Source organism: Eimeria necatrix, genomic scaffold (assembly GCF_000499385.1).
Source record: "Eimeria necatrix Houghton genomic scaffold, Enh_scaff5, whole genome shotgun sequence".
NCBI classification, from domain to species: Eukaryota; Apicomplexa; class Conoidasida; order Eucoccidiorida; family Eimeriidae; genus Eimeria; species Eimeria necatrix.
Genome location: NW_013654378.1, coordinates 170,001 through 189,547, shown reverse-complemented (window position 1 = coordinate 189,547; position 19,547 = coordinate 170,001). Strand labels below are relative to the sequence as shown.

General features: G+C 59.1%; 3 protein-coding genes across 3 annotated transcripts; all 3 read left to right on the top strand.

Moving 5' to 3' along the window:
* Positions 1-129: 129 nt before the first annotated feature.
* On the top strand, positions 130-2,362 carry ENH_00065700 (hypothetical protein, conserved; the record flags this gene model as incomplete). Its single annotated transcript, XM_013581854.1, has 3 exons — positions 130-1,082; positions 1,313-1,744; positions 2,192-2,362. Coding segments are annotated over 3 exons (1,556 nt in total), but the record flags the coding sequence as incomplete, so codon positions are not given.
* Positions 2,363-10,402: 8,040 nt separating this feature from the next.
* On the top strand, positions 10,403-11,518 carry ENH_00065690 (hypothetical protein, conserved; the record flags this gene model as incomplete). Its single annotated transcript, XM_013581853.1, has 1 exon — positions 10,403-11,518. One exon carries the CDS (start codon positions 10,403-10,405, stop codon positions 11,516-11,518), a length of 1,116 nt encoding a protein of 371 aa, XP_013437307.1.
* A 3,966-nt stretch (positions 11,519-15,484) lies between these two features.
* On the top strand, positions 15,485-16,786 carry ENH_00065680 (hypothetical protein, conserved; the record flags this gene model as incomplete). Its single annotated transcript, XM_013581852.1, has 1 exon — positions 15,485-16,786. The coding sequence occupies one exon, from the start codon at positions 15,485-15,487 to the stop codon at positions 16,784-16,786; it is 1,302 nt and encodes a 433-aa protein (XP_013437306.1).
* Between the last annotated feature and the right edge of the window lie 2,761 nt (positions 16,787-19,547).

Genomic DNA, 19,547 nt, shown 5'->3' with positions numbered 1-19,547 from the left:
GAAGAGGCACTGAGAACAGCTGCAAATGGCAGCACGGCCAGAAACCAGTCGGCAAGGCGGAAGCTGCGGCTGCCGCTCCTCGCGTGGGCTGCTGCAGTTTGCCGCTGCTGCTGCTGCTGCTGCTGCTGCATGAGCGTTCTGCCGCTGCTGCTGCTGCTGCTGCTGCAGGTGGGCCGCGTGCTGGCGCGGGACCTGAACCAATACAAGACTTCGTTGCTGAAGAACATTTTAGAAGAAAACCAAACGGCGCTGCGGCTCTCCGAGCGCGCAGATGTCATGGAAACTTTGCTGCTGCGCTACGCAGACATGGAGCGTTGGGGCCATTTGCGTCGCGCGGTTTGCGCGGGGCTGCGGGACCTGCCGCTCCCGCCCTTCTTGCCTGCTGCTGCTGCTGCTGCTGCTGCTGCAGCGCCAGCAGCGGCGCCCGCGGGGTCACCCGCGGCGAGGCAGCAGCAGCAGCAACAGCAGCAGCAACAGCAGCAGCAACAGCAGCAGCAGCAGCAGCAGCAGCAACCGCAGCAGCAGCGACCGGGGGACACACAAGGCAGCCCGCAAGGCAGCGCGCAGCACGGGGAAGCCAGGACGGAAGCTCAGGCTGCGGGGGCCACCGAGGCCCAGGCAAAGCCAAGCAACAGCAGCAGCAGCAGCAGCAGCAGCAGTGGCAACAGCAGCGGCAGCAGCAGCGACGGCAGCAAAGACAAAGACACGGCTGCAGCGCTGGAAGCCGTCGCGCAGCAGTTTGCAGAAGCAGCTGGAAAAAGCCAAGGGGGCAGCCCCGAGCAGCAGCTGCAGCAGCAGCGGCAGCTTTTCAATCAGCAGCCAGAGCCTGCGCCGGAGGAGGGCCCTCCTGTGAGCGATCTCGCGGAGGCGGCAGAGGAAGCAGCGGCGGCAGCAGCTGCTGCTGCTGCTGCAGACTCTGGCAGCGCAGCAGCAGCAGCACTGAAGCTGTACGAGCAGCAGGAAGGCATCCTTCCCAAAGAAAATGCAGCAGTCGCTCCCAGGCCCCCGTTGAGAGGTTTGCTGCGAGGCGTAGATGCGCCGCGTGGCCTAGATTCGCCTGCAGCAGCAGCAGCAGCCCCGACGTAAGCCCTTGCTGCTGCTGCTGTTGTCTCTGTTGTCTTTCTGCTGCTGCTGCTGTGGTGCGCTATTCCGGCTGCTGGACTTGGGGTGTATGCGCAGCTCGTCCGCGGCGTCCGAGCGGCAGCGAAGTTCGTCTCGCGCCGCCGCTGCTGCTGCTGCTGCTGCTGCTGCTGCTGCTGCTGAGACCTCGACCCCCGCAGCAGCAGCAGCAGCAGCTCCCCCGCGTGGCGAGTCGCGCGCTGCTTCCCCGGTGCCGTCCTCCGGGGCCGCCTCTGCGTCTGCGTCCGCGTCGCGCCGCAGCAGCAGCAGCAGCAGCAGCGTGGCGTCAGTGAGCGCTGCGGCTTCGCCGCCCACCCCGCCCGCCCCCAGCAGCAGCAGCAGCAGCAGCAGCAGCAGCAGCTTTCTGCTGTGCGGGGGCGCGCTGGGCGTGGGCTACGAGTTCGTCTGCTGCTGCGTCTGCTGGGGCAGCGAAGGCTCCGCTCTCAACCCGCTGCTCTCCTGCGTCCGCTGCCTCTTTTGCTGCCACAAAAACTGCTACGGCGTTGGCCGCCTCGGCGAAGCCCTCGAGCCCGAAGACTGGATTTGCCGCCGCTGCGAAGTCGACAAGAGGGCCCTCGGCACCCAGTGGATGGCCGTCTTCAAGCCCATGCACCCCAAGTGCCTCGTCAGCAACGCTGCTGCTGCTGCTGCTGCTGCTGCTGCTGCTGCTGCTGCTGCTGCTGTTGCTGCTGCTGATGGTGCTCATGGTGGTGGTGGTGCTGCTGCTGGTGGGGGTGGGGGTGGGGATGTTCTGATTCTGCTGCTGCTGCTGATTCTGCTGCTGCTGCTGCTGATTCTGCTGCTGCTGCTGCTGATGATGAAGTTGCTGCTGCTGCTGCTGCTGCTCAGATTTGCTGCCGCGGGGGCGGGGCGCTGAAGCCGAGCACGAGCGGAGGCTGGGTGCACATATTTTGCTGCTTGTTTTTGATGCCGGAGGCGATTTGCGCGGAGCTGCAGCGGCTGGAGCCTTGGGACTTGGCGGGAGTTGCTGCGTGGCGTTTTGCTGCTGCTTGCTCGCTGTGTGGGGTCTCGGGGGGCGCCTGCGTCCGCTGCTGCCACTTGGGGTGTACAGACACCTTCCACCCCATGTGCGCCTGGCTCGCCGGCCTCCACTGCGCTGCTGCGCCGCTCCCCGGCCTTTTCCTCGCAGTCCGCGGGGCCCTCGACCACTGCTTCCCCAGACTCAAAGTCACTGTCTTTTGCTTCCGACACACCCCGGAGGCCCCCGGAGTCAGGTCAGTAACCCGACAGCCTCTCTCCACGCGACGGCGGCCCCAGCGAGCCCCAGAGGGCCCCGGGGGGCCCCCGGGGGGCCCCAGTGGGCCCCTGGGGGGCCCCAGGAGGCCCCTGGGGGGCCCCAGGGGGCCCCTGGGGGGCCCCAGGGGGCCCCTGGGGGGCCCCAGGGGGGCCCCTGGGGGGCTCAGGGGTCCCTAGGGGAGCTCAGGGGGGTGCCCAGGGGGACAAAGGAGGGCCCCACGGGGACTCGCGGGGGCCCCAAGGGGCCTCAGGGCGCCCCAGGAAGTCTCAGGGGGCCCAGGGGGCCCCAGGGGACCCCTAAGGGGGACATAAGGGGCTTTAAGGGGCTTCTCATGGAGAGATTAGAAGAAAGCCCCAAGGTGGGCTGGGGTGGAGGCTTGGCGGCTTGCGGCATAGTGGCTGTGCCTGCTGTTTGCTGCTGTCTGCTGCTGTGTGCTGCTGCTTGCTGCTGCTTGCTGCTGTTTGCTGCGGCTGCAGGCGCAGCTGCGCCCTTCAGGCTGTCCTGCGCGCCCGCCGCTACGTGACTCGAGACCATTTCCCAGAACTGCATGCACTGAGTGAGAGGAAGGGGGCCTTTTTCCTGAAGCGCGCGCTGCCTGCTGCTGCTGCTGCTGCGCGCCGCAGCACGGCAGCAGCAGCAGCAGCAACAAGCTCTCCCGTCAACAGCGGCGCAGCTGCAAGCACCCCCACTAAGGCGCAGCTGGCTGCCACTGCCGCGTCGCCCGCAGGCACCGGGGGCTCTGCTGTTGCTGCCTCCACTCGGCGCTCTGCAGCAGCAGCAGCAGCAGCAGCGGCAGCAGCAGCAGCAACGCCGCATGCAGCGGGCAGCAACAGCGCTGCGCAGACCCCTGCAGTTGCGGGGCCGGGACCCAACAGCCTCTCGGCCGGCCGAGTCCTTTCTTCACCTGCTGCAGGCAGCATGAACGGCACAGCAGCAACAGCAGCAGCAGGAGCAGCAGCAGCTGGCGCTGCTGCCGGCGGCCCGGGGCTGACAAAGGCCGGGGAAAGCCCCGCAGCAGCAGCAGCAGCAGAGGACGCGGCGGAGAAGGCCTTGCTTGATGAAGTGGACTTTTATCAAGACCATTGCTGCGCTGTTTGTTTGCTGCCAAAAGTTACAGCCAGCAGCAGCAACCCGTTTTTCTACTGCGCGAAGTGTGGGGTGTCTGTACACCGCATGTGCTACGGGGTGCCCTTGGAATGCTTGCCTGCTGCGCTGCGTCCCGATCTGCAGCAGCAGCAGCAGCAGCAGCAGCGGCAGCAGCAGCGGCAGCGGCAGGACGCGCAAGGAGCGTCTGCGAAAAGGCAGAAACAGACAGCAAGCACACAAGACACCAGCAGCAGCAGCAGCAGCAGCAGGACGGCGGTCGCCTCGCCCGACGGCCGAGACAGCAGCAGCAACTGCAGCGGCAGCACATGCAGCAGCAGCAGCAACACAGCGGCGACACCTGCGGGGATCCAGAGAGGCTCGAAGCGGCCTCATTCTGAAGTAGGCGGGGCTGCAGCAGAAGATAGCAGCAGCAGCAGCAGCAGCAGCAGCAGCGCGGCGTATGTGCCGGTGCCGTTCCTCTGCGAGCCTTGTCGCTACGCGCCCAACAGGGACGAGGTGAGACTGCAGCTTCCACAGAAATAGGTCGTTTGCTGCTGCTGCTGCTGCCGCTGCTGTTGCAGCAGCAGCAACAGCTACCCTTTCTTCCTCTCTAGAACTGCAGCTGCTGCTGCTTTCTCTGTTTGCTGCTGCTGTTTGCTGCAGGTGTGCTGCATGATTTGCCCTCGCCGCGGCGGCGCCCTGAAGCTGGCGCTGCCTGCTGCTTCTGGCTACACGCCGGAGACGGTGGCGGCAGCGCCTGCTGCTGCTGTTGCTGCTGCTGTTGCTGCTGCTGTCAGGAACAGCAAAGAGGAGCCGCTGCAGTTCGTTCACATGCTGTGCGCTCTCTGGACTCCGGGAGTGGAAGCAGCAGAGACAGACAGCCTCTCGCCAGTTGTGGGGGTTGACCTTGCGCTGCAGAGCCAGCTGCAGCAGACGCCGTGCAGCAGCAGCAGCAGCAGCAGCAGCGGCGGTGGCGTGGAAAAGACGGATGCTGTGAGGCAGCAGGAGCAGCAGGAGCAGCAGCAGCAGCCGCAGCAGTCCCCCGCTGCGTCGGTTGTATCGAGCGGCGCGGAGGCGCCAGCAGCGGCTGCTGCAGCAGGCGCCAGCCCGCAGCCGCAGCAGCAGCAGCAGCAGCAGCAGCCCGCGGACGCGGGCAGCAGCCGCAGCCGCGCGGCCTGCAGCGTCTGCGGCCTCGCCTCCGGGCTGCTGCTGTCTTGCTGCAGCCCCGGCTGCGCTGCTGCTTTCCACGCGCTGTGCGCGCAGCTGCGCGGCTGCTTCATGGAAATGGCAGAAAACTCTTCTGCTGCTTCTTTTACTGCCACCGCCTTTTGCCTCCAGGTGCGCCGACGCGGGGTGTACAGACACCTGCTGCGCTGTACAGACACCTGCTGCGCTGTACAGACACCTGCTGCGGTGTACAGACTGGGGTGTACAGGCAGCTGCTGGGGTGTACAGGCAGCTGCTGGGGTGTACAGGCAGCTGTGGGGTGTACAGGCAGCTGCTGGGGTGTACAGGCAGCTTCTGGGGTGTACAGGCAGCTGCTGGGGTGTACAGGCAGTTGTTGGGGTGTACAGGCAGCTGCTGGGGTGTACAGACACCTGGGGCAGCTCTGGCCGACTGAGTGGTGTGTGCTGCTGCCCTTCTTGCCTTCTGCTATTCTCTCTCTAGTGGCATCAAGGGTTTAGGGTTTGGGGTTCTGGGTTTAGGCTCTAGGGTTTAGGGTTTGGGGGTGCATGTTCAATGTGCTGCTGCTGCTGCTGCTGCTGTCGTTTGCTGCCGCAGCACTCTCAAACGCGCAATCAAATATCCTACAGCGTTCGCCTGCTGCTACGGCTTCGCTCCTTCCTAGAGCTCGTAAGCGCCTGAGCAGCAATAGCAGCAGCAGCAGCAGCAGCAGCAGCAGCACGCCGAGCAGCAGAAATCGCAGCAGCAGCAGCAGCAGCAGCAGCTCTAGGTTTGCCACGCAGTCAGTAGCTCGTGATTTGGGTGCCCATCGGAAGATGGCCACCCGGCAGCACAAGTTATTGCTGCTGTTGCTGCTGCTGCTGCTGACGCTGCTGCTGCTGCTGCTGCTGCTGTGCTGCAGTCACGAATGCTTGTGGGCGCTGTCTCTGAGCGCGAGCATAGCAAGAGGCTGTACATTCAGCAGCGGCGGAAGAGCCTTGCTGCTGCCTATCCTCTCCGCCCTTCAGAAGGCGGTGACCTCGTCTCAGGCCAGCAGCAGCAGCAGCAGCAGCAGCAGCAGCAGCAGCAGCAGCAACTATGAGGGAGGCGAGGACGACTTCGGGGTCGCTGAGGGGTTATTTCTAGACGATGCGACTGATGATGAAACAGTCAGAAAAAATTATATTTCTTTTTTTGTTTCGGGCTCCCCTGAGGCCTCAGCAGCAGCAGCAGCAGATTCTGCAGGTGGCGCTGCAGCAGCAGCAGAAGAAGCAGCAGCAGCAACTCGAGAGCTGCTGCCCTTGCTGAACTCACCGCATCCGGAAGCAGCAGCAGCTGGTCTTGCGGCACAGCAGCAGCAGCAAAGTGAAGTGCCCTGCAGCTGCTGGTGCAAAACAGGGCCGCCAGCAACAGCAGCAGCAGCAGCAGCAGCAATGGCAGCAGGTGCAGCAAGAGACGCCGTTGCTGCCTGTCCAGCTGCCGTAAGGAGTTACCTTGTTGGTGCAGCAGCATTAATGGCGCTTGTTCAGCAGCTGCGGCTGTTTCTTGTGCGGCAGCCGCTGCAGCAGCTGCAGCAGCTGCAGCAGCAGCAGCAGCACCGAGACGGTGCCGCTGCAGCGGGGCCAGACGGAGACACAGCGGCGTCTCACCGTCTAAAGGCAGCCTCAGGCGCTCCCTGCACTACAGCAGCACCTGCAGCAGCAGCAGCAGCAGCAGCAGCAGCAGCAGCAGCAGCAGCAGCAGCAGCGTGGCCCCTGGATGACGACAGCAGCTACGTTATGGAGCTCGCGGGCCTCCGCCCTTTGCTGTCGCCCCTCATGAGGGGCCTCAGCAGCGAAGGTTTGCTGCTGGAGCTGCATGCTGCTGCAAAGTGCTGCAGCTATCCTTGCTGGTGCTGCTTCGTGGCTGCAGTTCGAGGCAGCAGCAGCAGCAGCAGCAGCAGCGGCAATTGCGGTGCTGCTACTGCTTCTGCTGCCCATGTTCCGGCATCTTATGATGCTGCAGCTGCAGCACAGACCCCGCAGCTGCAGCACAGAGGAACGCTCTCTGCTGCTGCTGCTGCAGCTGCTGCTACTGCTGCGCGGGAACTCGCCGCACAGCAACTGGGTTTCTGGACAGACTCTGTTGTTGCTGCTCTTCGTGAGGCAGCAGCAGCAGCAGCAGCAGCAGCAAGCAGCGCAGGAAGCGCAGCTGCGCATGCGGAAGCTTGCGCCGCTGGGGCAGAAGTGCTGCAGCGGCTGCTGCACCCCAGCAGCAGCAGCTGGACTGCTGCTGCTGCCGCTGCAGAGAGGGTGCTGCCTCCAACAGAGTGGCGGGGAACTATAAGACGAGTAAGGGGAAAGGCTGAAGCAGCAGCAGCAGCAGCAGCAGCAGCAGCAGCAGCAAAACCAGCGCCAGTAGCAGTAGCAGGGACAGCAGCAGGAGCAGCGGCAGCAGCAGTAGAAGAGAGAGCAACAGCAGCTGCAGCAGCAACACGGGCAAAAGTAGAAGTGGCAGAAAAAGCAGCAGCAGCGGTTGCAGTAGCAGTAGTAGAGGAAGCAGAAGCAGCAGCAGCAGTGGCAGCAGCAGAGGAAGCAGCAGCAGCACCAGCAGCAGCAGCAAATCCAAGCAGCTTGAGAGGCAGGCTCAGAGGCAGCTGGATCTCTAGAGTAAAAACGAAATAAATAGAATTAATGAATTTAGCAGCTCATCTTTCAGCTGCTGCTGCTGCTGCTGCTGCTGCTGTTGCTGCTGTTGCTGCTGCAGGGCGCAGCAGCCATTGGCCGCCGCGTGGCTCTGTACTCTCCTTACATGGACGTTTGGTACGGAGGCCTGATTGTCTTCTGTGACAGCAGCAGCAGCAGCAGCAGCAGCACGAGCAGCAGCAGCAGCACGAGCAGCAGCAGCAGCAGCAGCTGCTGCAGCAGGGGGCCCCAGGGGCCCCGGTACCTCGTGGCTTACGACGACGGCGACTGCGCGTGGGCGCAGCAGGAAGGAGCAGCAGATTGTTTTCTTTTTGCTGCAGCAACAGAAGACAAGCCTTTGTGAGTTTTTTTTGTTTTTGATCTTTTTTGATTCTTTTTTGATCTTTTTTGATTCTTTTTTGGTCTTTTTTGATTCCTTTTTGGTTCTTTTTTGATTCGTTTTTATTCCTTTTTCGATTTTTATTTCTTTTTTATTCCTCTTTTGTTTCTTCTTAATTTCCTTTTTTGTTCTTTTTGGCTTTTTTCGCATCTTTTTGTCTTTTTCCTTTTGCTGCTCTTTTTTCTTTCCATTTTATCCATTTTATTCATTTCCTCTATTTTTTTTTTTTGATTTTATTTTTTGCTCGTTTTGTTATTTCATTTATTTTTTGTTTTCCTTTTTTCTGGTTTTTGCTTTTCATTGCTTTCATTTTTGTCTTTTTCATTTTATTCATCTTTTCTCTTTTACTTATCTATTATGATTTTCCTTTTAATTGTCTTTTACTTTTCTTTTTATTCATGTTTTCAATTTTTCTTTTTTTTCGTCCGCATCTTTATTTGTTTATTGTTCTGCGTTTCATTTTAGTTTCTTCTTTTGTAGTGTCCTTTCTTGTTGCTGCTGCTGCTGTTGCACTTGCTTCTGCTGCTGTTGCACTTGCTGCTGCTGCTGTTGCACTTGCCGCTGCTGCTGCATTTGCTGCTGCTGCTTTTGCTGCTGCTGTTGTTTTGCTTCAGGTGGATGGAGGCGCTCAAGAGGCGCCGGCGGCCGAAGCTGCAGCACGCGGTGTCTGTACACCTCAAGCAGCAGCAGCAGCTGCAGCAGCAGCAGCTACAGCAGCAGCAGCTGCAGCAGCAGCAGCAGCAGGCTATCACGGGGACCTGCTGCAGCTGCGGCACCATCTGCACAAGCACCGACTCCAGCGCAGGCCACGCACAGCATCAGCAGCAGCAGCAGCAGCAGCAGCAGCAGCAGGATACACAGGACTGCCCAGCAACAAAGGGCATATTATGCTGTTAGTGTCTTTTTCCCTTTTCTTCTTCTTATGCACCCTTACCTGCTTTTGACGCTGCAGCAGCTGCGCAAGCTGCTGCTGCTGCTGCTGCTGCTGCTGCTGCTGGAGAAACGCTAAATTCCAGTCTGCTGCTGCTGCTGCTGTCGTGGGGTGATGCAGGCCGCGGCGGGTGCGGCGCTCTCTGCTGCAGCCGTTGCCTTGCGGGCGCTGCCGTAAGTTTAGCTGCTGCTTCTGCTGCTGCTGCTGCTGCTGCTGCTGGTTAGTGCTGCAGTCGCCGCTTTTCTTATTTATTTTTTGCTGCTGCTGCTGCTGCGGCCTGCTTTTGTTTCCTCAGGGAGCTCAGCCGTGGCGCTGCCTGCGTTGCAATGGGTGAGCCTGCTCTTGCTGCTGTCTTTGCTGCTCTTGCTGCTGCATTTGCTGCTGCTGCTGTATTTGCTGCTGCTGCTACAGCTGCAATCTACGCTTCCTTGAAGTCTGCCACGATTTTGAGTTACTTTTATGTGCTGCTTCAGGCCCTTATGATCAGTGCAATAGGCAGCAGCAGCAGCAGCAGCAACAGCTGCAGCAGCAGTAACAGCAGCAGCAGTGACCGCAGCAGCGACAGCAACAGCAGCTGCAGCATGCAGCAGCGACAGTGACAGCAGCTGCAGCAGCAGCACGAACAGCAGCAGCAGCAGCAGCAGGAGCGCAGGCTCATAGACCCGGGCTTTGTCTGCATTTCAAGGTCTCAGAAGCAGCGCAGCAAACTCCGTGCTGCTGCTGCCCTGCACTCTCTGCTAGCAGCAAGCAGCTAGCTAGCTGCTGAGTAGCTAGCTAGCTAGCTAGCTAGCTAGCTAGCTCGCCCCACACGTGATACCTTGGCTTTGCCCTAGCGCTCTTGTGTTTTCGTTTGCGCGCACGTTGGCGTTCTTAAACCCTTTTTAAAGCGTGATGCATGGCTAGGGTTTAGGGTTTAGGGTTTAGGGTTTAGGGTCTGGGGTTGGGTGTTCTGGCTGACAGTCTCGCCGTTTTTGGTGTCCGCCGGTCTCGGGAGTTCAGGGTTTAGGAAATGAAGCTTAGGGGTTAGGAATTATTAATTAAAGTTTAGGGTTTAGGGTTTAGGGTTTAGGGTTTAGGGTTTAGGGTTTAGGGTTGGGGCTTCGAGTAAGGGTTTACAGGTGGCAGGCACTGGCATATGGGTTTGTCTCTGACGGGGTTTCGGGGTTTAGGGTTTAGGGTTTAGGACTTATAGTTAATTTTTGAGTTTAATTTTAAATTAAATTTAATTAAAATAACAACAAATAACAAAAGGGTCTTTTATTTTCTGAGGACTGCGCAGCGGGAGGCCAGGGAGGATCTTCTGCGCCGTAACGTGCAACTGCTGCAGCAGCAGCAGCAGCAGCAGCAGCGAGACTGGCTTTTAGAGGAATATTTGACAGTTTTTGAGTTATTTAAGTTAAATTGAATTAATTTTTCGAATTAAAAACTGGACAGAAGGAGGAAAAGGCCGGAGGCGAGCGGCCGCGCCTCGCGGCGCCGGGGTGGCTGCAGGGCTGGCTCTTCCGGTGGAGCGGTGGCTGCGCAGTTTTTCCCGATAAGTTCCGTGAAATATATTTATTTTTTGGAATTAATTATGAATTTTTAGTTGAAAAACTCCCAAGAGCTCCCGTTTGTCGAGTATTGCCGCCGCTGTCCTGCCGCCTCAGCCCGGTGGCCTCCTGGCCTCCTCCTGTCTGTACACCCGCGCTTCTCCGCGGGCCGGCCCGGATCTTTCGAATTAAAGGACTTTTTAGACTTTATGTGTTAATTAAAGTCCATTTCTTTGGCCAGAGGCGCTCAGAATGGCGTGGCTGCGGCCCGGGGCCGCCTCGCAGGCTGCTGCAGGGCCCCTCTTCCAGCCCGAGGGCTTTGCTGCGGCCCCGGGGGCCCCGGGGGCCCCGGGGGCCCCGGTGGCCCCGGGGGCCCCCGAGGCCCCGGTGACCCCAGCAGCAGCAGCAGCAGCAGCAGCCCCGGACTCGCCGCTGCGGCCGCTGCTGCAGCAGCGCCGCAAGAACCGGACCAATGGTCTCGCGTATGCCGGTGCAGCAACCCTTGTGCTTTTTGCTGCGCTGCTGCTGCGGCGCGGCTTTGCTGCTGCGCCGCAGCAGCAGCGGGGGCCCTCCGTGGGGCCCCCCACAGACCCGCGGCCCCTCTCGCCCTTCGGGGCCCGCAGGACCCTGGGGGCCCCCGGGGGGCCCCTGGGGGCCCCCGAGGGGCCCCTGGGGGAGCTCGAAGGCAAAATCAGACCCCAAAAAAGAAGAAGAAGTGAATTTTTTCAAGTGGGAAATGTTAGGAAGCGGCGGCTGCTGTCTTTCTATGAAGCTTCTGCTGCAGCAGAGCTGCTGGCGGCTCTGACGCGGGCCTTTAACGACAGTTCGGGAGCAGCAGCAGCAGCAGGGTGCAGCGCGCCGACGGAGGAAGCAGCAGCAGCAGCAGCAGCAGCAGCAGCAGGGGACGGCAGCGCCGCCTTACAAGTGCAGCCGCAGCAGTCCAGCGATTTGCTGCAGTGGGCCAAAGCCCTGGGGCTGCCCCACGGCTTAAAAAGGCATCAAAGGCCCTGGACTATTGCCCACATATCCAGCAGCAGACACAGCAGCAGCAGACACAGCAGCAGCAGCAGCAGCAGCAGCAAAGAAGAGGCCCCACACGGCGGCGCAGCAGAAGACCCACCCAGGGCCCCTCAAAGGCCCCTTGGAGAAGCTGCCCCACGGGGCCCCACAGGGGGCCCCATAGGGGCCCCCGCGGGGGCCCCTGTGGGGCCCCCCGCGGGGGCCCCCGTGGGGGCCCCCCTGGGGGCCTCCGGAAATGTTATGGGGGGCCTCATGAGCCGTTTGCGGCGCGCTGCTGCTTCTCGTGAGGAAGACCTTCTTAGCCTTTTGGGGCAGTGGCTTGGGGAGGCCCGGAAGGGAGAAAAGTGAGAAATGTGCGAAACCCTAAACCCTAAACCCTAAACCCTAAACCCTAGCTGGACTCCCTGGGCCGCAGCTGGCTGCGGGAGGTTACGTGCTGCTGCTGCTAAGGGCCTGAGTTTTCCCGCTTTGGTTGCTGCAGCGATTCGTCCGAGTTGGGGGTTTGCTTTTAGGTAGGGTTTAGGGTTTAGGGTTTAGGGTTTTGGCTGGCCTTTTGCGTGAGAGCTGCGGCTCCTGTTTGCTGCTGTTGATTGTATTTGCCGGCGCTTTTGTCTTTTGGTTTTTCGTGTTTAGGGTTTAGGGTTTAAGGTTTAGGTTTTGTTTGCACAGCGCTGCTATTTTTACTCCGGGGTTTCCTCCTCTTGTTGCAATGTTTGGAAAAACGAAGGTTTGGGGCTGAGGTTTGCCTAAAACGAGGCATTAGGGTTTAGGGTTTAGGGTTTAGGGTTTGGCTTTGTGTTCGGTGGCGGCGATGGGGTGTACGTACACTGCGCGATGGCTGGCCGCGCAGGCAGTGAGTTTCGGTCTGTGTGCGATCTTCTCGAGAGCAGCAGATGTTTTATTATTGAAAAAGGGGAATAAAATGGATTATATGGATTTGATTTGTTGAATAAATCGGTTTAGAATTCTTCGAATGGGAGTGCGAGCTGCCGCTCCGAGCGGCGGCGTTTCGAGGCATTTGCTGCCGCGTGAACGCCGGCGGCCGTGTCAGTATGTGTTAATGCATTTATTGCATTTATTTACATATATATATTTATATTTATATTCATTCACATAATTCTGGCACAATCCAAAAGAATTTATACATCTCACCTTCGTTTGGGGGCCCCCGCGTGCGTCTGACTGCCCCCGGCGGCAGGTGGGGGCCCCGCACAGCGCGCTTGGTAAGCTGCGCAAAGTCGCGGAGCAGCAGCAGCAGTTGCTGCTGCTGCACTTGCTGCTGCCCAGCAGGTGCTGCAGCGGCGGATGCTGCAGCGGCAGGTGCTGCTGCTGCAGCAGCAACTGCAGCACCTGCCCTGCAGCAGCAGCTGCGGCACCCACTGCAGCAGCTGCCCTGCTGCAGCAGCGGCAGCAGCTGCAGCAGCTGCAGCAGCTTCAGGGCAGCAGCAAGGCGCTGCCTAGCGCAAGCAGCACGTAGCAGGTAATGTAGATTTAGGGCCTGGAGACATTTCTGCTGAAATGTTTGAGGCGCAGCAGCACATATTGAGCAGCAAAGAAGTACAGCAGCAGCTATCCGGTCTTAGCAGCAGCAGAGGAAGCTGCTGCTGCAGTTTGCAGTAGGGGGGCCCTCCTTGTCTCATGTGGCGGGGCCCCTGAGAAGCAGTTAAAGAGTACTACTTGGGAAATGCGAGTGGCTGCTGCAGCAGCAGCAGCTGATTGCTGCTGCAGCATTTCGTTTGCTGCTGGTCTTGGAAGTAGCAGCAGCAGCAAATGGTATATAAATCCATCTCTTGCGGCGGTCTGCGCCGCCCGTGGGCTGTACAGACACTCCAGCTGCAGCAGCAATTAAGGTTTCAAGTTGCCTCAGACTATTCTTTGATTTCTTTCCGCCTGAGAACTGAAGATTTTTGTGCAGCCACGAGGGTTTGCTGCGCTGGACAGTGGAGGGTTTAGGGTTTAGGGTTTGGGGTTTAGGTCCTGGGCTGTAGGAGTTAGGGTTTTGGTTTTAGGGTTTGAGGTTTGGGGCTCAGTTTTTAGGGTTTGGGGTTTAGGGCTCTGATTTTAGGGTTTGGGGTCTAGGGTTTATAGTTCAGGGTTTGGGGGCTTAGGGTTTGTTTCCTAGTTTACTATTTATTACTTTTTCATTTCTTTTTATTTATTTTATTTCATCTTTTTAGAAAAAAGGCTATTTGCCTCTCTGCAAGCGCGGTGAAGCTCAAGGCTGTGCTTTGGGGTGTACGTACACCTCACTCAAATGCGGTGTATGTACACCTCACTCAAATCAATGCGGAAATAATTAACTTAAAATCAGAATCAAAAAGTGCATGCAGAGGTGTATATGCACGCGCATGTGCTGCGTCTAGGTGTACATACAGTTGCGTAAATCCATCATTAAAGTATATATATATATATATATATATATATATGTATGCGGGTATACTTAAAATATATTTATAGGCTTATATATCATATATACATATATATATAAAATAAATATATCGTATATAATATATGTTTACATATATCTATGATATACATATATGTATATATATATATATATGTATATATGTGTATATATATAAACATAGATATATATATATATATAATATATATATGTGTAATATATATATGCATATATATATATATGTATGCATATGTATATACGTGCATGCGCGGATGTGCATACAAGCCACCGCTGCAGTTACTTCTACTTTAAACCTTCCCATATTAGAAAATCAGAAACTCATTTTTGCATTCAAAGCGGCCCCAAAACTGGCGCTGCTGCCTCCACACTTGCTGGCCCGTAGGGGGCCCCCCTGGGGCCCCTGGGGGGCCCTTAGGGGGCCCCCGTGGGGCCCCTAGGGGCCCCCCCTGGTGCCCCTGGGGGAACCTCACCAGGTCCCCGTAGGGGCCCCTCTAGGGGTCCCCTTGAGACATCCCCCGAGGACCCTCTTGAGGCATCCCTTGGGGCCCCTAAGGGGTCCTTGGGGGCTCCAAGGGGGCCCCCTTGGGGCCCCCAGGGGTTCCCCCAAGGGGGTCCTTGAGGGGCCCAAGAGGGGGGGCCCCTTTGGGGCCCCTCAGGGGGCATTTTCGTGGATGTGTAGACTTAAATAGTTGGAAAGCAAAGAAGCTTATGGTTTGTTCTTTGAAAAAGTTGGAAAGAAATGAAAAGCGAACAAAAAGTCTTTTTGATCTGGACTTTGAAGGGCCCCTTCTGCACCGAGTTGTGGGGCCCCCCGGGGGGGCCCCCACGAGGGGCCCCCCAGTAGCACTCGGGGGCCCCTTCTCAGGGCCCCCTGCTTCTCTTTTTTTGTTTTATAATTACAATTTATTATTTTCAAAGCCCCTTAACCCTTTTGCTTCTGCCTGAGGCCCTCCAAAAGCCCCTGCTGCCCACAGGGTCACTTCTTCTCCCCTGACCTCATGGGGCCCCCTGGCCCTGAAGGGCCCCCCGGGGGGCCCCCAATGGGGCCCCCGGGGTTTCCCCCAAGGGGGCCCCCTGGGGCCCCCCCTGAGGGGCCCCTTACAGGCACACCCCAAGTGAACCCCAAGGGGAACCCAGGGGTGTCCCCTGGAGTACCCCCTGGAGACCTTCAAGAGGAGGCCCCTGCAGGGGCTCCTCAGGGGGGCCCCCCTGGGGGGCCCCCCGAGGGGCCCCCTGAGGAACGCCCAGAGGGGGCCCCCGAGGGGCCCCCTGGGGGGACCCCTGAGGGGCCCCCAGAGAAGGGGGAGCAGCCCCTTTTGGCTCTGCCATGGAGGGCTTTTGACTATGAATTTAATGGGGATTTTTGCGTGGGGGGCACAGAGGTTTTATTGCCCCCGGGGGGCCCCCTGAGGGCCCCCGAAGACCAAATAGATGGGGACACAGGTGGGTGGGCCCTAGCTCTGCAAGCCTGTAAGCTCTAGGGGCCCCCAGGGCTGCTGGGGGGCCCTGGGGCCCCTGGGGCCCCTGGGACCCCTGGGGCCCCTGGGGCCCCTGGGGCCCCCTGGGGCCTCCCGGGCCCTCGGGCTGTTAGGGGCCCCAATGAGTTTAAAGCCATAGAGTTTCTAGGGACCCCAGGGGTTCTAGGGGCCCTTAGGCCGTAGTTAGCTTCATGGGGGGCCCCAAGGGGGGCCCCTGGGGGGGCCCCAGGGGCCCTAGGGATGTGCTAGGGGGCCCCTGGGGCCCCGAGGCTTCTGGGGATATAGGGGGCCCCTTCTTTACATTTGGGTCAAAAAGCCCAGCGGAGCTTTTTTCGTTTTTTGCATTCAGGCTGTTTCGTTTGGGACGCTTCGGTAGTGTTGGTTCGCTTCCTTGAGGACACAACTAAAGGCATGCAAAGGCCCTTTTGGCTCCTTGGGGGCCTCCCAGGGGGCCCCCAAGGGGGCCTCCCGGGGGGCCCCCCTGGGGGCCCCCTTGGGGGCCCCCAAGGGGCCTCGCCTCCTCTCATCATTGAGCTGGGAGCCGGCAAGGGCCTCGTGGGGCTGGGGGCCGCAGCGCTGGTCGCTGCACTAGCTGGGCGTGAGGCGAAGGCCTTAGGGGCCCCCCAGGGGGCCCCTGGGGGCCCCCCGGGGGCCCCCAAAGGGCACTGCTGCCACTTGCTGCTGACAGACTTGCCCTACTGCTTGGAGGGCCTCCGTGCTGCAGTGGAACTAAATAAGGAATTTGCAGAGCCGCTTGAGGTGGCTCCCGGCGGCTGCAGCCTCTCAGGTAGCTGCAAAGGGGCCCCTAGGGGGGCCCCCCTAGGGGCCCCCCTAGGGGCCCCCGCAGGGGCCCCCCGGCTCTCCGCAGAGCCCCCAGGGCCCCCGGGGCTCCCAGGGTCGGGTGGGGGGCGGGTGGGGGCCCCCCGGGGGCTTGAAGGGGGCCCCCTGGCGGGCGTAGCTGTGGAGGCCCTTGACTGGTTCTGCCCTGAGAAGTGCAGGGCGTGGGGCCCCTCGGGGGGCCCCCCTTGCGAACCCTTCCTTATTGTTGCTGCTGATGTCTTGTGGCTTAAAGACCTTGTAAAGCCCTTTGTAGAGACACTAGCCTTTCTCTTGAGTCCCCCAAAGGCCCCACTAGAGCCAAGTGCTCACCCCCAGGGGCCCCCTCAGGGGCCCCCTGAGGGGCCCCTCCAGGGGCCCCCAAAAGAGTGCCCGCGGGGCCCCCCGCAGGGCCCCTCAGAGAACCTTTCTGGGGGCTCTTTTGAGATTCTCTCAGAGAAAGGCCTAGAGAGGCCCCCAGGGGGCCCCCCAGGAGGGCCCCCAAGCGACCCTCCGGGGGGGCCCCCAGGGGGGCCCCCGGGGGGGCCCCCAGAGGGGCCCCCAAAGGGGGCCTTAGGATTTAGGGGCCCTTTGGCGCTCGTGGCGCATCAAAGCCGCAGCAGAGCTGTTGATGATTTATTTTTTTCTCTCTTGAAGGAAAATGGACTTTCCGCTGAGGCCCTCAACTACGAGGGTCCTTTTGAGGCCCCTTCAGGGGGGCCCCCGGGGGGCCCCCTGTGGGGCCCCACGGGGGGGCCCCTGTGGGGCCCCACGGGGGGGCCCCTGTGGGGCCCCCGGGGGGGCCCCCCGGGGGACCCCGCAGGGGGCCCCACAGGCTATAGAGGAGCTCCCAGGCATTCCGTTGAGATATTTTTGATAAGAAAAATGACGGAGTAGAAGGTTTTCTTTTGAAGGCAATTTAAGGGTGGTACAGGGGCTCGAGCGCGGCAGGGTTTAGGGTTTAGGGTTTAGGGTTCAGGGTTTAGGGTTTAGGGTTTAGGGTTTAGGGTTTAGGGTTTACGTGGGCAGCAATGTCAGTGAAAGCAGCTACGCGGCAATCTTGTCGGAGGAACTCTAGGGAAACTGACAGGCGGCTTATAACTCTAAACACTAAACCCTAAACCCTAAACCCTAAAACCCTAAACCCTTGTCCAAAGGCTGCTTTGCTCATTAGTTGCGACTCTTTCGGAAGCTGGAGCAAGTCTTCATTACCGAGGCACTGGCTAGCTGCTGGCTAGCTGTTAGCTAGCTGCTAGCTAGCTGCTAGCTACCTATTGGCTAGCTGCGAGCTAGCTGTTAGCTAGCTATTGGTTGTCTGGTAGCTAGCTGCTAGCTAGCCACTGGCTTGCTGCTCGGTATCTAGGCAACAGCTAGGCAGCTACTGGCGGGCTGCTGGCCAGCTGGTAGCTAGCCGCTAGCTAGCTGTTAGCTAGCTGCTAGCTAGCTGCTGGCTAGCTGCGGGCTAGCTGTTCGCTAGCTGTTAGCTAGCCGGTGGCTGGCTGCTAGCTAGCTGCTAGCTACCTGCTAGCTAGCTGGTAGCTAGCTGCTAGCTATGTGCTAGCTAGCTGCCAGCTAGCTGGTGGCTAGCTGTTAGCTAGCTGGTGGCTAGCTGCTAGCTAGTTGCTGGCTAGCTGCTAGCTAGCTGCCTCCTGCACAGTTCCAGAAACAAATGATCGCCAGAGGCTTCTCGTGCGACTGACCCGCAGCAGCAACAGCAACAGCAGCAGCAAAGGCAGCAGCAGCAGCAGCAGCAGCCTGCAGTGCCATTAAGCAGCTCATAATTTATCATTTATTTCTTTTTCCGCTTCGCTTTTCTTCGTTTTTTCTTTTCCCACTCGAAGCCCCAGCTCCGCAGCTTCTCCTCAATTCCTTTCTTTTCAGTTTTCTGCCAATGAACTTAAGCATTAAATTGCTCTCCTTTTTGTTTCGTGGGGCCCCTGGGGTCCCCCGGGGGCCCCTAGGGGCCCCTGAGGCCCCTGGGCGCCCCCGGGGGCCCCTAGGGGCCCCTGAGGCCCCTGGGGGCCCCTGGGGCCCCTAGGGCCCCGAGGGCCATATGGTTCCTGGGGTCCCCGGGGGCCCCGGGGTTTCTGGGGGTTCTGAGTGCCTTGGGGGCCCTGGGGGGCCCCAGGGGCCCCGAAGATCCGGGGGCCCCGGGGGCCCCGGCGGCCCTGAGGGCCCCGGGGGCCCCGGGGGCCCCGGAGGCCCTGGGGGCCCTCTGGGGCTGGATTTGGGGCTTCAAAGACTCTTTGGGTCTCACAGTTAAAGGCAACAAAGGCACGGGGGGCCCCCAGGGGCCGTCTGAGGGCTGCGAGCGAGCAGCAGCAGCGAAAAGGCAGCTTTAGTGGCTCCTTCTTCTCTTAATGGGGGCCCTGATGTTGGTAAAGTGACTAATGAGTGCCTGGGGACTCTTAATGCCTTTTTCTGGAGTAAAAAGACCTAAAAATGGAGAAGAAAAGCGCAAAAATGCAGTAGGCAGCGGCTGGCCGGACCGGCGGTGGGCCGGAGAGTGTGGGCGCGGCGGTCTGTAGCGAAGAAGTCGGGGAAAAGGGAGTTTAAATGATTTTTTGAATGCAAATTAATATTTTAAAAATGAAATTTCAGGAAAAATAAGAGTAAATTTATCTTTTTGGGGCGGAAGAACGCCCAGTGTCGGTAGCCGCTGGTTCCCTGAGCTGTATCGACGGCCCACAGGCTGGCGGTGGCTGCAGCGACTTCTAGGAGGAAAAAGACAGAATTTGAAGCTTGAGAGTGTCATTAAATTTATTTTGAATAAAAAAATAGTAAAAAGGAAAAGAAAAAGAAGTTTATTTGCCCGGAAGGCTGCTGCTGCAGCAACGCGCAGCAGTCGACTGCCGCCGCTGCCTGCTAGGGGCGCTGCTGGCGAGGCCTCTGTGGATTTGCTGCTTTCTCTGTGTTTTATTTTCTCCTTTTTCACCATTTGGGGGCTTTTTGGCATTTTAATTTGAGCAATTTGGCCGCAGAACCCCCCTGGTATTGCGAAGCGGCAGCAGGAGCCGCACGGCTTGCCGGTTCAGTCCCCTGGCGCTTTTGAGGTGTACGTACACCTCAACCTGCTTTCCACGCCCTTCTCCGCCCAAGGTAAAAGCCCCCATAATTACTTCAGGTGAGGGTTTTGGTTTGCTGCTGGGGCGGCGCTGCTGCTGCGGGTTTGAAGCAGCAGAACCGAACACACAGCAACACATGCTAGGGTGTACGTACACCGCGCAGCGGCGCCCGGGAAGCAGGGCCCCCTCAGCCCTCTTAAAACTCCCTCACTTATTTTCTTTTTTCATTTCTGTTGGGTTTTCGGGTTTTGGCAGCAGCAGCAGTTCTTTCTGGGGTGTACGTACAGCTGCGGTTGCTGCTGGTACGCCGCGAGTGGCAGCGCCGGCCTTCTGTGAGCAGCACAAGTTCATTTCAATGATTTTTTGTTTATTTTAATATTTGTTTTTGTTTTTCTCTCCAAATTTAGCAACGCGAGGCCCCAACGCTCCGCTGTTGCTGCTGCTGCTGCTGCTGCTGCTGCTGCGGAGCCGCAGCACCACTGGTTGGTGGGCCGGGGTGTACGTACACTGCAGAAACCAACACAGAAACCGACCCAAATTTAAAATTATTTGGTTTCCAAAAATATAACTTTGCAGATTCCGTGTGTCCCCCC